General features: G+C 53.8%; 1 protein-coding gene across 1 annotated transcript in view; it reads right to left on the bottom strand.

Annotated features, from left to right (window-relative positions):
* FAM83F (family with sequence similarity 83 member F) overlaps positions 1–15,303 on the bottom strand; it is a 28,949-nt gene extending 13,646 nt beyond the window's left edge. Inside the window, exon 1 of the mRNA XM_019734447.2 lies at positions 14,762–15,303. Within this exon, the coding sequence (XP_019590006.2) occupies positions 14,762–15,247 (486 nt within the window). The 5' untranslated portion in view covers positions 15,248–15,303. The remainder of the gene's footprint in view (positions 1–14,761) is intronic.
* Between the last annotated feature and the right edge of the window lie 449 nt (positions 15,304–15,752).

The following is a 15,752-nucleotide window of genomic DNA, read 5'->3' as shown; positions in this document are numbered from 1 at the left end:
TATGCAGAACTGGGACAGTTCTTTCCAACATGGATAGTTTGATTTAAAATGTTAGAGGGCATGATCTAGAGCCTAGTACCAAACATGTAAACAAAAGCACACTGCATAAAATAACACTGCATGTTTTTCAGGATACAGACATGTGCAAGGACACACACTGAATCCATTAGGTGGCTGCCTATGGAAGGAGACAGGAGAAAGAAAGTAAAATAAGAGGGCCCTTCCATGGATTGATGAGGACAAGTGGACCATGAACTGAGGTTCACAATCAGCTCTGCAGTTGAGGTCCAAAACAAACAAACAAACAAACAAACAAACAAACAGGCAGTTGGCTTGGAACAGTAGGTATGGGGTAGGTAAGATGGGGTTGGGGCTGCATCCGGGAACTTGGCTTCCCAGGGTCTAGCCAGGCTCCTGATTTCTTATCTCCCAAGGGCTGTCTAAGGCCCGGTCCATCGTTTGCTCATTTCCTAACTCTCCAGTGTCCAGTTTAAAATCAACTATCAGCACATTGCTGAGGGTTGCTTGGCTGGCTCTGGGAGGGGCTTCTGGATTTACACTCTTTCTTTTGTTTTGTGAAAGAAAGAGCAAGCAGGGAGCTGACACCCTGCCCCCAACTGAGAAGGATATTATGTGAGAGGATCACAAACTGGAGGGGAGAGAGGAGTCCTGAGGGCCCCCACTTTCAGACGGCTTCAGGCAGCCATCTGTGTCACTGCCAGTTAAACAGTGAAATAACTGTAGTAGGAGAAAAAAAAAATCAATTGCTCGCTGACTCCTGCAATCTGGTTGTGGAGAAGTGATAATTACCCTGCGCTTTGGTCTTGGAGGGCCCCGCGTGAGCCCAAGCCACTACCTCTGCCGGGGTGTTTAATGTGCCATGTGAGCCTCCCGCCAAACCTACCTTCAAGTCTCCCTGCGTCAGTGGAAAATCGGGTTTTAAAAGAAGGTCTCAATGGCAGGCTCAGAACGCGGGGAGACAGACTTGGTCAGGAGACAAGAGTCGCCCCCTCCGCCCTGTGGGCAGGCTTCCTGTGTCCTTCACCCGCTTACCCACTGACTTACCCACTGACGTGCGCACTGGGGAGAGGGGTTAATTCGAGGTGGCAGGAGTTGTGGGAAGCTGTGGCGGGCACTAGCCAAGGGGCTCTGATGCTGTAGCACTTCTCATCGGCTGTTTCCTTAGCTTCACATCTGCGGCTCTGCTCTCCTGCCACAGCGGGTGGGGCGGCAGGGTGGGCTAGGGAGCCTCAGGACTCCCCTCTGTCATTCACCTTTAATGAAACTGCCAGCTTTCTGATTCTCTTTCTCCACTCATTAATTACCACTAGGTAGCAACAATAAGGCCAAGGACCCTACCTTCCCCTCACACTCCTTGGCGGCTCTGCTCAGGACAGCCTCCACGGGCACCCCTGCTGCGTTTGGATGACCCACTGGCTCTCCACCCCTCAGAGCCTGTTCACCAGCCCCCTCCCCCCCAGACACCTCCCCAATCAGCATCCTCTCAGTCATCCTGACAAGGAGCCCCAGTCCAGTGGCCTCGTCCTTCTCCCCACTGACCAAATCCAATGGGTCACGGAGCCCAGCAGGTCCTACCCCCTCCATGGACCTTCTCTGGGTCAACTCCTTTCTGTTCCCACTGCACGGCTGCCCTAGCTTGGGCTGCCGTCATTTCTTACAGAATTTCTGGAATAGCTTCCTCACTGGTCTCTCCTACCACATCTCTTTGTTCCAACTCATTCTCCACAGCAGCGATGCCCCAAAACCAGAGACTGATGAACCAGTGGGGCCCACAGCCCTTGAGAGAGGTCCAAACCCTGAAGTTGGCATTTGAAGGGCCTCCTCTCCAGCATCATCTTGGGCCATCTCATCTCTGCCCCTCGTGTTCAGCCGTGCAGAACGACCTAGTTACCCGAACATGGGGTTCCCAGCACTATTGGCCTTTGGGGGCCAGTAACTGTTGTGGTGGGCTGTCCTTGCATTGCAGGGTGTTTGGCAGCCAGCCAGTAGCATCACCCCGAGTGGTGACAACCAAAAAATGCCTGCAGACATTGATAAGTGTCTCCTGGGGGGCAAAATTGCATCAGCCCCCCCACACACACACACCTTTTGAGAACCACCACACATCAGGCACTTGCAAGTCCTTTGGGTCCCACCCCCTCCATACCTCTGTGAAACATCTATGCCTCTCAAGACAGCCAAGAACTTCCTGAACTTCTCTCCAGCCAGTCATGTTCACCACTGCCTGCTTCCTGCCCACATTGTATTCCAGGCAAATAACACAGCTCTTTGATGTATTGTAACATCTGCTGAATGGCTCTGTCCCTTACAGGGCTGCAGGTTCCTGGGTGGGGCTCCTGGGTGGCCCGGATCATCTGATTTCTCCCAGAATCTCCCCCCTCAGGGGACACCTCACCACAGTCAGCTCTCCTCGTTTGCTGAATGAACGCCTAAATGGAGGTTGTTTCATCTCTATTGTTTTATTTGTAGGGTATGGATGTAGCTTTGTAGTTATTTCTTTTATTTCATCAATGACAAGGCACTGGGGCGGAGATTTAAACAAAAGAATGCTGGGCATGATTCCCGGTGAGATGGGCTTGCTTTAAGGCAGAGTTGAAGTTCTTCCTAAGGGCACCTTTTGGGACTGCTGACCTTTGAGCTGCCCACAGCTCAAAGGTCTGGTATCTGCCTCTGCTGCATCCGCCTCAGATCCTGAAGGAACAGTGGCCCTTGAGTGGGGCATTTAACCAAGGGGTAGGAGTCCACACCGAGGACAGGACACAGGAGGCAGGCCTGCCGCTAACTCAGGCAGCAAGTGCCTTTGTGCAAATTCCAAAGGGGCCCGTCCTGCCTGTGATGGGATGCAAGCCAGCAAGCGGAACTGGGGCTGTATGGCAGCCCCCGAAAGCCCCTTGGCCGTGCCCACCTGCAGGGCCCAGGCTGCACCTCTGCACTTGGCCCCTGCACTGAAGGACATTCCAGACACACGGAATCTCAGAGTGAGGAGGAAACGACAGCCAGAGCCCGGCCCAGAGGCGGTTACCTGGCTGAGTCGTGGCGGAGGTGGGACTAAACACCCTAGTCCTGAGCTATCACTGCGAGATGTGGTCACAGCAGGCTCTGGGGACAGATCCACTTTGGCTAGGTCCCCAGGCCCCCTCTGGTCACACAAAACCAGGGTGCATCGGTATTGCTGGACAATACCACCCTCTGCCTCACTGGCTTCTCCAGTGCTGCCTGCCGAGGTGGAGCTTTAGGGATTGGGATGGGTGTGGCTGCTATTCCCGCAAAGATCCACCCCTTTCTCATTCAGTTCCCAGGTGGGGAAAAGCAAGAGGTCACAGGCCAGCCCTGCTCATCACAGATCACTTCTTCCTGAGGAGGAAGGGAGACTGGCCACCAGGCATAGAGGCAGGGGCGGTTCTAGTCCCTGCTTTCCCGCTGATTACCCACGCCAGCCTGGGGCCTGACTTTTAGCTCCCATGCCCCCCGGAAAGTTCAGATGAGATCATGCCCGCAAAATGCCAGGGCAAAGATATGCAGTTACGAAGGACTATTAAATTCACTTGCTACAAGTGAATGGGGCTAACTCCCTACGCCTTAAAGCCTCAGGTCCCTTGGGGTAGGGAGGGCAGCAGCTGGGCAAACTGGTCAAGCTGCCCCCTTCCAGAACAGCCATCTGTCCGGCAGCCCAGGGGAATCAGTTTGTCTGGGACCAGAGAGCAGTCCTTCCCGTTGCCATGGAGGGTAGTGCCAACCTACTTCTCGGTCAGTTATCTCCAACTGGAATGTCCTTCTCTGAGCTCCCCAAAGAGGGACCAAGAACTACAGGGCAGTGGCTGTCCAATGCCAGTGTATAAAACACTCACCTGGGTGGGGTGGGGTGTGCCTGCTGAATGTACAAATCCAGGGCCCCATCCTCAGGGACTGTGATTCTGCAGCGTTGGGAAAATGCACTTTAACAGCACTGCCCACCCCCTCAGGTGCTCTGAACACAGGTGGCGGGTGGATCAGACTGAGTAACTGCCAGTGTCTGGGAGAGAATATACTCTCTGGAAGCAGAGAGTCTTCCTGCTGGTGTGGCCAGGAGTGAGTTATTTAATCTAAGCCTCAGCTTCCTCCTTTTAAAACAGGGAGGTGACACCTTCGCAGGGCCGTTCTGAGCTTTAAATGAGACGATGGGGGCAGCGCAAGGAGCACAGCGCCGGTGCCTCTTCTGTCCTCAGAGCCCAAACCCAGAACAAAGGGCCATCACTTCAGAGGAGAGGGGGCAGGGGAAGGAGACAGCCAGTGTGGGGGCGCTGACCTCCCAGGGAACCCACTGCCACAGCGACCGACCGCCCGTGCAGACTTCAAGGTGGAGATGTTTTCCCTTTGCTCAATTCGGGGCCCAGCAGGCCCGGCTCAGGGTGCTGATTAAGCCCAGGCAACACTACACTCCCAGAAAGGTCAAAACTTGAACTAATTGAGGGGAAGGGCAGCCCAATTAAGGGAAGTGGAGTCTGTAAGATGCACTGTTTCTCCAGCAGTGATGGGCACCTACACCCGCACCCTGGAAACCTGCTGCCAGAGTGGAAAGTGCCTGGAGGTAGCACAAACCTGTGCTGCTGGAGGATGGGAACAATTCCTCCCTGGGGGTGGGGGTGGGGGTGGGCTCTCAGGGCTCTGGGGACACCCAAAGACTTGCTTTTGTCTTCAAGGCTGTGTGTAACAGGCCCCATCTGAAGCATCACCAATTTCTGCACCAGTCGGGGGTGACACCCATAGTCCAAGAGCAAATTGCAGTGGGGAAAGCAGAGACTTTGGAGTCAAGTGCCCTACAGTCCATGAGACTAGGCGTTACTTAACGCCTCTGAATTCCACCTGAAAAATGAGCCTGCCTCAGGGGTCTGGTAAGGATACAAAGACATGCAGTGATACCCAGACAAAATCTGGTGAGGTGCCTGCCCGAGGGCAGAGCCCTGCCCTTCCTCCCTGACAGTGTCTGGCACACAGTAGGCCCACAGCATCGCTTGATAGGGCACTAGTTTCCCAGTCCTCATCATGCTCCCTCTTGGCAGGAGGATCCAATAACACACCCCTTAACATGCTGCTCCCCAGCTCTAACACTCTGGCCCCCCACTTCCTACAAATCAAGCCCTTTTGGTGGCCAAAGACCCTTCTCATGCTTCCAACCCACTCCCTCTCCTGACAATAAACACTCTTTGTTCTCCAAACACACCCTCAGGCTCAGCCCCTGTGTCACCACTATCCCTGTGAGGATGGAGGTCCCTGTCTCACTCTCCCCTGAGGCAGTCCTGGGACCACTCTGTCCCCAGCCACCAGGGCAGTGTGTGCCCCTCCCAGGATGCATGTGTCTGAGCACTTGCGGGGAGGGCTGCAGGACAGAGACCTGTCATTCCTCCCAGCACAGGGCCTGACTGGCAGGAACTGCTCTAAAGAGAATCCCTTTGCAGGGGAGGCCTCCCTCAGGCAGCTGAGGAAGCAGCTTGGACCAGAGCCCCAGTCGATCAACAGGGCAGAGCCAAGACCAATGGGGCCCTGTCCCCAGCTTGGAGGCTTCCTTCCCCAAGCAGGGCATCTGTGCTTTGTCAGCTGAGGCATCCCAGCTGCCTGTAGCCATGTTACATTGTTTCAGGTTAACTAACTAGACATCAGTAAACACCAGCCCCCTTGCTGCCCAATTCTGCCCAGCCAGGCCACTTCCTATCCCAGACCCCTGTGCAGGCCCTGTTCCTGACTTTGGGTCATGTCCCCCTGCCATGAGCCTCAGTGGGGTTCATTCCCTGTTGATCGGACCCTATGAGGTTGTCACCCTTCACACCCTTACCCCAAACTAGGTTGATAAAGGAGACATACAAAGGAGACCCACGCTGGTTCTCCAGAAAAGAGACCAGATGACGTGAGAAAGGGTGACTAATTCAGCCATGAAGAACCACATGACTCGCCAAGGAGGGAGCAATTCTTTGTAAGACCCTAGGCCAGCTTTTCCCTGCCCCCCGTGCTCCTGGGACGACTTCCCCTGTACTAAGTTGATGTTAATTAGTGAAAATTATCTAATGCAAGCTCATTTTAACATTAGCTTAAAGCTAAACATAATTAGAAAGATAAATCAGTTGCTAAAAAAAGTCCAATGAAGATACACAAACAATTCTTTCTTAGGATCACCCTGCTGGTTTGGGTTACTGGCCTGGGGCTCTGAGCCCCCCCCCATACAATACATGGGCAGAGAAGCCAGGACTCAAAAAGTACCTGTCAACGTATTTCTTGATGGATACATCAGGGCAAGATAACTGCAGCTGACAGTTGCAAGGATAACTTTGTGGCCCCCGCCAGAGGAATGCTGCCTGGGAGGGCTTCCCAAGAGGGGCAAGTGAATTGTTCAGGGAGGGGTGCAGTTGGGGAAGGTGGACAGGAGGGCGTTGGGGTGAAGAGAACAGAGTGAGTGAATCCACGCGCTCCCAGGCCCACAGCCTTGTACAGGCTGGCCCTCTGCCCGCTCTCCCCATCCAAACTAGCTGCTTCAGCTGTCAATTCCTAGGGGCCTCTGCTCCCCTGGACCTTGGTGGGACTCATCTCAGTTCCCATTCAGCTTCACTATTTACCAGCAAAGTGGCCTGATCCCCTCTGACCCTCTATTTTCTCATCTATAAAATGGAAAGTTGCTGGATTGTTGTGAAAATTTAATGAAATAATATATTCTAAAAGGGCTGGCACACACCTGGCATTAAGTGCTCATAAATAATAGGTAGCAGCCCACCCCCAACTGTACTGCCATTTTTTATGTACCCCATTAGACATAAGGGCAGGGTCCACTTTTCATTCATCTGTATATTTCTGGAACCTGGAACATAGTAGGTCCTCAGAAAACTATGTTGAGTGATTCAGCAAATGTGAGGAATCTCTGGAAACCCCCCTGGGAATTGGGAGTTAAGGACACTCACAGTCTGTCCTCTAAGACCCACCGAAATGGAAAGAGCCCTGGTCCCCGCCCCCACCCCAACCATCTGCTGACTCCCTTCTAGAAAACAGAACAAAAGGACATTTATATGGAGCCTCCTAAGTGCCCAGCCAGTACTGTGAGGGGCCCAACAGAATGATGACAACCAAACAAGCTATGCCAGGATGAGCCTATAGATTTCTGGAAACTCAGAGCAAAGAGATTAATAATCAGAAACGCTCTCTTCCAGGGCAAAGATTCTGGGATCATTAGCAAGTCTACAGACTCCAAGGATTTCAGAGGAGAAAGAAAACTGCAGAAGGTGGCTACAGTTGACTGCTCATGGGGGGTGCGAGTGGGGGGGTGGGGGGATGGGGGGGTGAGTTGTCGTGGGGGCAGGAGGCGGAGGAGCAGGGATCCCTGAGTGACTCACCCTGTGGCTGGGGGAGCTCAGGACAGCGCCAGGAGCAGAGGCAGGCAGGCAGCCAGGCCCCACCTGGGCTTGCCTGTTCTCTGCCCTGCTCCCCCCAAGCCCCTGGAAGCTTGTCCCAGAGCAGGCCCTGCCTGGAACACTCTGAGAAGAGGGAGGTGGATCTGGCCAGCAGCCCAGGGGAGGCAGCATCTTCAGGGGTGAGAACATGGAGGGATGGGGGGAGGCTGCTGGCTGGGAATCCATCAAGGTCTCAGCTTGCCAGTGAGGGCACAAGTCCCATGGGCCAGAAGGTGGCCGTTAAGAGGACAATATAGGTCCCTGGAAGCTACCTACACCCCGCTTCCCAGTGACACCTGCCCCAGCTTGAGGCAGCAAGAACCCTCCCCCAACTCACTGATCAGAGCAGCTAGCAGTTGTGTACTTGCTTGCATCCGACACTAGTCTGTGAGCTTCCCAGGGCGTGGCTAGCAACAAATATACTTTGCTTCCGGAAGCTTTAGAGGGAAGAGTTGGCCCCAGGGGGCAATCCCCAAAGGTAACCTGCATTTGTAGCAGAAGGATAGCCTTGACCTCAGGCATGCGTGGAATCCTTACTGGCCTCTTATGAGTAATATGACCTTGTGCTTTCCTTAGGCCTCCGGGAAACACCATTTCCCATGCAAGGTGCCAAGAATTGGATTAATTAAAAGAAATAACATGTATAGCACCTATCTTTTGATGTTAGTCCCTCTTAATAGAAATCCCTTTTATCTGTATACATTACTTATCTTTTTGGAAGTGCTGTCTCATAGTCTTGCACGAGAATCTCAGAGCAGTCTTGTAAGCAAGAAGGCAAGAATTATCCCCACGTTACAGATGCAGAGATGGAGGCCCAGCAAGGTCAAATGATTTGCCCAAGGTCACCCGGTGGGCAAGGAAACGACAGCCAGAGCAAGGACGAAGACACCAGGCTCTAGTTCCCAGCTGTGTACTCCTCCGCCAGGCAGTGGCATGGCCTGCTGAGACCACTGTCCGGCAGACCACTGTCCGGCAGATGCCGCTCTTGACACCAAGAGAAGGACATAAAGAAGGCACCAGCTGACTGAGGCCCCATCTTCTACATTTGAACGTCCTGGGAAATACCCATCCTCAGTTTCAGGGACCCAAAGTGTCCCATTTCAGAGGAAATAAGCCTAGCTTTCCCTCTCCTCCAGACAGACAAACAGCCTGTCCCTACCTGTCACATCCACCTCCTTGTGAAAGCTTAACTTGTGGGGAGTCTTTCCAGACTGCCCTTGGGCTCTTTGGACTGGACCCATGTGGCCAGTCAGGCTGTTCGGGGTGACTGTGAGGGGAACACCATCGGGCATCCCTGGTTTAGGAACTGGGGGGCCTCTATGCCTTCCTGTCTTGTCTTTGCCATGGCAGAACCCAGAGAAGATCCTTGGGTGAGGACGCACATGACACAGCCCCAGACAGCGGAGGCAGGCAGATAGACAGCTGCCCTGACATCCTGCCACCTCTAAATCAAGGCCAACAGATAAATATAGGGAGAGGGGCTGTGGGGAGGGCAGTGGACAGATGCTCCTCGCTCCTCTCTCAGAGGAGGAAACAGAAAACACCTGCCCCAACAACCTGATCTCCTGGCTGGGGCACCCCCACTTCCTGGGAGGAAATTCAGCCGCACTTCCCTCCCCTGCTCTCAGAAAAGTCAGAGAAGGCAGCAGTCACTTTCCAAGACAACTGACATTTGCACAATACTTTCCCAGTATCTTTCACACAGTTTCTCCCTTGTTTTTCAAAACCAGCCGGGAATCTAGGTATTATCTTCCCTTTGCACAGGTCAGGAGTCAAAGAGAGTGATTTACCCAAAAGAGCACAGCTAGTAAGTGGTCAGATCAGGACAGAAACCAGTCCTTTCAAATTCAGAGCCTGTCCTCTGTCCTTGACATGAAGCTTGGCATTGCTCAGAAACTTGGGCTCCTGGGATGCGACTGAGCACAAAGGAGAGAGACTCAGAGTCCAATAGCCAAAGCGCCCGGGGGCTTGGCAGGCACGCTGTGACAGGCCGGGGCAAGATCCCACACAGGCTCTGTGGTGCTGAGTCCCCGGAGCTGCCGCTGCACCATTATCTCAGCCTCGATGGGACAAGGACCCTGCAACTGCCCAGTGCCTCTGAAACAAAGCCTGCGTGGAAAGGTTACTCGTGGAGGGAAGAAGGGTTCGGCAGAGGGGACAGTGTTTGGGGCCTGCAGGTCTTGGGTTGCCCTGAGCACTTAAGTCAGGCTTTTGAAAGGCAGCTCAGAAGCTCTAGAGAAAGTCAACTGCCCCTGTGAGATGGAAGGGGAGGAGGAGACGGGAAAGGAGGGAGGAAGGGAGGGAGGGATTAGGAGCAAGTCAAGAATTGGGGACCAGTTCACGAACAAGGTGGTGAGTGAGGTGGCTAATATATTATCCGATTTCACAAACCAGTAACATTTAAAGAGTTCTTTCTGTAAACTTCTTTTGTTCTGGTTCTTTTTGTATCCATATCGTGTCCATATCCCATTGCCCAGCATGTGCCTGTCGAGAGAGGTGCCTGGGTACTATGGGCTGGATGTACTTGAACGAGGGCAGCCCTGACTGAGGCGAATGGGGGAACAGTGGGCTCTACGCAGTGGCCATGACTGCCACCTGCAAAGCTGGTGACTCCGACTGCCACACTCCCTGGGCAAGCGAACCCAATCGTTCACCCCTATCAGCTGCCCACACCTCTAACCAGGCTGCTAACCCGGCCAACCACACCTTCTGCCTGGAGCCTTTCCCCAAATCCCTCTGGTCCCCCTTGCCACCCCACCCCCCAACTTAGAGTATTCTTCTCTCTGCTCCCACACAGCTTGTCACAATGGAGATTAAAGGAGCCCCTTGGGTGACGTGCAGTTCAACAGGGAACTTCCTCCAGACACTTGCTTTTCTAGAGGGACAGAGAGGAACAGTGGCCAGGAGGAGACAGTTTCTAATCGTTTAAACAAATCACTGACCACCTGTGACCCTTGGGGCCCTGCAAAGGAGACAGGAGAGGAATAAAGCGGAGTCTGGGCTCTTCCAAAGCTCTCCGACAGTGAGCTGTGTGCTAGGCACAAACAAGGAGCCTCGTCTGAGAACCAAAATATCACCTTGGATTGAAAATTTGGTAGGGTCAAGGAAGAGGTGGCATCTGAGTTGGTCCCTGAAGGAAAGAGGGAAAACCCATCAACAGGCAGGGATGGGGTAGGGCCCAGCCGGGCGACCCACGCCTCTCTGTGCCCCATCAATCAGGCAGGCCTGTTCCTCCCACAGCAACGGCACAAAGAGCAGCTCCTGGGCGGTGCTTCTAATCTTTGTGGGGTCATTGGTAATCTGACCAGGGACCTGGGGAAGCTGGGTCATCTTCTTGTCGTTGGTCTAAAGGCAAGTTGTTTTACCCTTTTGGACCTCAGAGGGTTCCTCTGTGAAATGAGGATAGTACTCTGCTTTCCATAGTGATTGAGGCTCAAAGGAAATGGGGCCCAGGACTGCGGGGGTTAAGCTCAATCTTTGTGGGGGGCGGGCAGTAAGTTTCCCTCTGTTCCTGAAGCGCAGGCAATAAATCCTCTCTAAACCTGCCAGCACCTCAGCAATAGACGCTGCCAGCCAGCAGGGAGCCTGCGCGCAAGGGCGGGTGGGTGGCTTGGCCTCCTGCTGCCCAGACATGCTTGTGGGCAGGTCCTCCCCATCAAAGGTCCTGCCCTAACCCGGTTCAGGGGCTGGGTTAGTGGCTCTCCTGCCACACCCTCTAGTCCAGCATTCATCACACTGTATTATAATGATGGTTTAGTAGACTATTAGGCGATTTAAGAGCAGAGGTATGTTTTATATGTCTGTTTTCACTAAAGTACTTAGCACACAGTCGACCTTGAAATATCTGCCCAGTAACCAAATGGATGCACTATCCTTCCCAAGTCGCTAGCCCATCCAAATGGCAGCAGAGCCTCTCAAGCTGCCTTTGTAAATAAGAACTAGGAGTTTCCCAGCCTCCACGGGGTCCTGCTGTGAGCCCACTCCCTGGAGGTACAGTGATCTTAGCAGCCCAAGTAGCAGCAACCTCCCCTGGTCTGGCGTTCCATGCCAGCGTGCGACAGGCCCGGGACACATTTCTGGGTCCCTGAAGGCACCTTTTCCTCCTGTAGTTTAAGCAGACAGAGAACATCATTCAGTGACACTAAAGCAAGCAGATCACTCAAGGATTTAAAAAAAGAAACAGCATAAAAAACCCCACCCCACAAGTAAACTTGGCCGGATGTTTGAACACTGGTTATCCAGTGTGCCCAGGACGGGGAGGCCAATCTGACATTGGCAGACGCCCAAAGAGCAGATAACTCAGGACTGACCATCTCGAAGGCCTCCTCCCATTCCATGGTCCCACCTCCACACCTGCTGTGCTGTTGCCTCACCGGCCACCACTCTCTGCCCCTCGTCCCCAACCCACAATCATATTTTCAAAGTGTCCCCGAGTTAGGCTCATTTCTCCGCATCCCTGAGGCCCAGGTTTGGAAGCCTCATTGCTCTGTGGCTGTGGGTAAATCATAGCCACTCCCCACTCTCGACCCCCCCAGACTTGGTTTCCTGTTATCACTTGGGAATAAAAACAACAGCACCTCATGAGGCTATTCTGTGGATTAAATGAGATAAAATAAGAAAACTTGGGCACACCATTGGCCATGTATGTCCTTTTGCCTCTCCACCCCCAATCACGCGTGTCTGCACATAAACCGTCTCAAAGTCTGCCCCACCTGGCCTCTCAGCAGCCAGACTCTTACTGAAAACAAAGAAACTCCGTCCCTCGGGGTGAAAAGGAAGAAGGAAAAATCAGGTAACGGCCATGGAGGGTTGCCTGCTAGTTGGACAAGCTGGGATAGGGTTGAGGGCAGGCAGTTGTCAGAGGTACAGCCTTTAGAGCAGAACTCAGGGATCTAGGTCTTTCTATCACCAGCCACGTGATCTTCGGGCAAGGCTCTTTCCTTCTTTGCCTCAGTTTCCTTACCTGTGAAACAGGGTCAACCTTTCCGCCCTACCTACTTCACAGGGTCTTTGAGAAGGTGCTGTACAGATGTAAGCAGCAGTGATAAAGGGTGGGGGCCCAGAAGGCCTGGGAGTTGAGTGGGCACAGGCAGAGTCAGAAGCTGCTTTTTTGGGGGGAAGGGGGGTGTCACCTACTTTGGACCCAGTTTTAGACCCCCACACCGGGACAGCTCTTTCCTCCTGCCAATCAAAGCTGCTTGCCATTTTGAAGCAGCAATCTCTCCCTCCTGCTCCTGAGTGTCTTAAGGAGAAACCACTGATTCCAGTTTCTTTCTCTCTCTCCTTTCAACTCTGCAATTCACCTCCCTCAGGAAGCTCTCCCAGATTAGGCACATCGAGCCTGAAAAACTGTTTTCCTTCCAGCACATCCCCCAGCCTTTGAGTTAACTCTTGGAGGTAAAGGTCACATTATATCTTCCTATGGCTTGTGCTTGGGGCACAGTAGGCACTCAGGAAATAACTACTGGTTAAATATGTATGTATTAGAGTATTGGATCAGTTCACAATTGTTAAAATCTCTGTCGTTAAATATTTAAAGAATTATGAACACTACTGCACAAGAGACTCTTCACATCCCACATGGGCGTAGAAGCTCCAGTGGGCAGGAGCCCTGCGTTCCCTTCTTGTAAGAGGTACACAATCTACACCCCAGGTTGTGTGACCAGGTTAACTCCATTCAAGCTCCTCGGGTGTAATACTGCTGCACCATCATCAGCCAGCGGGGCGGGGTAGCACAGTGATCAAGAGCAAGAACGTCGGCGTTTGCATCCTGGCTCAGACACTCAGTAGCTATGTAACCTTCAGCAAGTAACTGCATCCAAAAATAAAGAAAATACCCATCTCACCCGGTTGTCGTGGAAAGCAAAAGAGAAAATGCAAGCAAATCAGTAGCACAGTGGCTAGCACGTACTAAGTACTCGTAAGCTGTGGTTTGCTAGTATTATAAGACTTGACCCCTGACCCCAGCTGCAGCCTGCTGCATAATATTATCTATCACTCATGTCCTTTCTCCTCTGCTCAAGCTTGCATATTGCATTCTGCAAAAGAAAAAGGCAAAGAAAGCTCAGGCAGACAATGAGGAATTAGAGAGGGAGGCGGAAATATGCGCCGTGCAAGTTAACCCTTCCTTCTGGCGGCCAATCTAGCCAATTACCTGCATCACCACCCCGTCCTGGAAGAGAAGCTCCACCACTGGTCTTTCTAAGTTAATCTTCCCTCCCTAGGCCATTCAGCCTCCAGGGGTAACAGAACCACCACATTCATCCAGTTGAACTAGAACGACGAACCCAAGCCACTCCTGTTGTATATTCTGAACTGGACACTAAAGGCTGCTGGTGTTTCTTAAGGAATCTCAGTGTAGGGGAGCCAGACTTAGTAAATAAAAAACGAGAGGCCCCATTAACTTTGAATTTCAGAAAAACGATTAACTTTTTAGTATCAGTATGCCCCATGCAATATTTGGTGTATACTGACACTAAAAATTTACTTGTTGTTTATCTGAAATTCAAAGTTAAGGGAGCATCCTATATTTTACTTGGAAACCCTACCCAGGTAACCCTACCCAAGAGCACCGAGTAAAGACTAAAATCTTCCCTCTGCCCCCACAACCTACCAGCCCTGCCAGTATTCTAAGCAGCCAGCCCAGAAACATTCCCTTCTTTCAGCTCCCAAGCAGAGCAGACAGCATAAGTGGGAGTTTTTCCTGGGCTGCTGAGTCCAGCCACCTACTTTGTCCAAGTGCCCAGCACAGAGCCAGGCACATAGTAGGTGTTCACAATACATTCCTCATTCATTCCAGGTTTCTTCAGCTCTAGTATTGGACCCAGTAGAAAGTGTTACTGAGGGGCCAGGCCAGCCTTGACTCTGCTGCAGCAAGAACAGATGGCTCGGGTGGGGGTGGGGAGGTCACACCACCAACTTCCTGGTGCTGTTATGAAGATCAAATGAGAAAACAGCAAGGGATATGTTTTGTAAATCTCTGGGAAGCACATAGGCTATTATCATGATCTCTGAGTGGCCCATTTTACGAAAGGGTCCCACAGCCTCCACTCTTCCCTAGGGAGAGGAATTCGACAGGGATACATAATAAGCACATGGCAGGGGGAAGCAGTGCCTCTGGACACTGTAATAAAAACAACTCTCTAGCACATTGTAATTTGCCAAACACGTTCACATCCATCCTCTCTAGACTTGCCACAGTCCCACGACGTGAGGGAGGTTTCCTGGACTATTTTCCAGAGGGTGGTCAGGGCGGTGTGCCCCTGAGGTGGTGCATGGTCCAAGGAGCTGGGCATCGGGTCCACCCCGTGAGGGGGCGGGGGCAGGCCTACCTTCTGGGCCTCTTGGATCATCTGCCTGACCACCTGCTTGAGGTGGGGCGCCTTCTCTTCCATGGGGGGGTGAGTGAAGAAGGTGACGCAGCTCACGCCGCGGTAAAAGCCCGCATCTGCCCAGCCCAGGTCCAGCGGGGGCACCTCCGTGTCGGAGCGGTCGGGCCAGTAGGCCAGGGACTCGCTGGGCTCAGCCTGGTCCTGCGGCAGGGCCTTGGCCTTGGCCTTGCTCTTTCCCCGGGAGGTGGACGGGGCGGGGTCCTCGTAGCGGGTCAAGGTGGCGCGGAGGGCCTGGCGCTCCGGGCTGGACAGAAAATCCCTCAGCTTCTCCTTCTTGATCCGCTCGCAGTAGGCCTGCTCGCCGTCGCCCAGCAGCGCCTCCAGCGCAGCCCGCCGCCGCTCGCAGTAGTAGAAGACGGCCTGCGCCTCGGTCACCCGCTCGTTCACGTGCGCCTCGTCCAGGCAGCTCAGCTGGGACTCGGCCATGGCGTCCCCACCGCCCGCCCCGGCCCCGACCGCGGCCTGGGTCCCACTGCTGCACCTGGAGCTGCCGAGGGGCGGGGCGCCTCACCTGGCCGCGAGGTCGGCCAATCGGCGCGGGCCCGAGAGCGGGCGCGGCCGTCGGGCGGGGAGGGGCGGCCGCGCCCTCAGCCTCTGGGGCCGCGAGCGGCGCGGGCTACCGCGGGGGTTCCCGGAGGACGCGGCAGGGCCTCGGCCTGCAGTGCCCAGCCGGGGTCGGGGGCAGGAACGTGGAGCGCGGCGGTAATAAGACCCACGTGCGGCCTCTGGCCGGCTTCCTCCTCCCCGCCCTGACCTTTTGGTAGGGGCAAGGTGGGGAGCTAACTTTTGCAGCCGCAGGCGGCTGGGCCAAGCTTGTCCTAGGTTCATGTTCATTTTTCCAGCAGGTAGGGCCTCTGAGCACGTGCTCTGGCCAGGGGGCCTCTGAGGCTGACCTCTCCCTGGTTGAGGGGCTGGAGGCCCTGCTGCTAGA

Source organism: Rhinolophus sinicus, linkage group LG02 (genome assembly GCF_036562045.2).
Source record: "Rhinolophus sinicus isolate RSC01 linkage group LG02, ASM3656204v1, whole genome shotgun sequence".
NCBI classification, from domain to species: Eukaryota; Metazoa; Chordata; class Mammalia; order Chiroptera; family Rhinolophidae; genus Rhinolophus; species Rhinolophus sinicus.
Note: the sequence above shows the minus strand (reverse complement) of the source record. Positions and strands in the feature narration are given on the sequence as shown.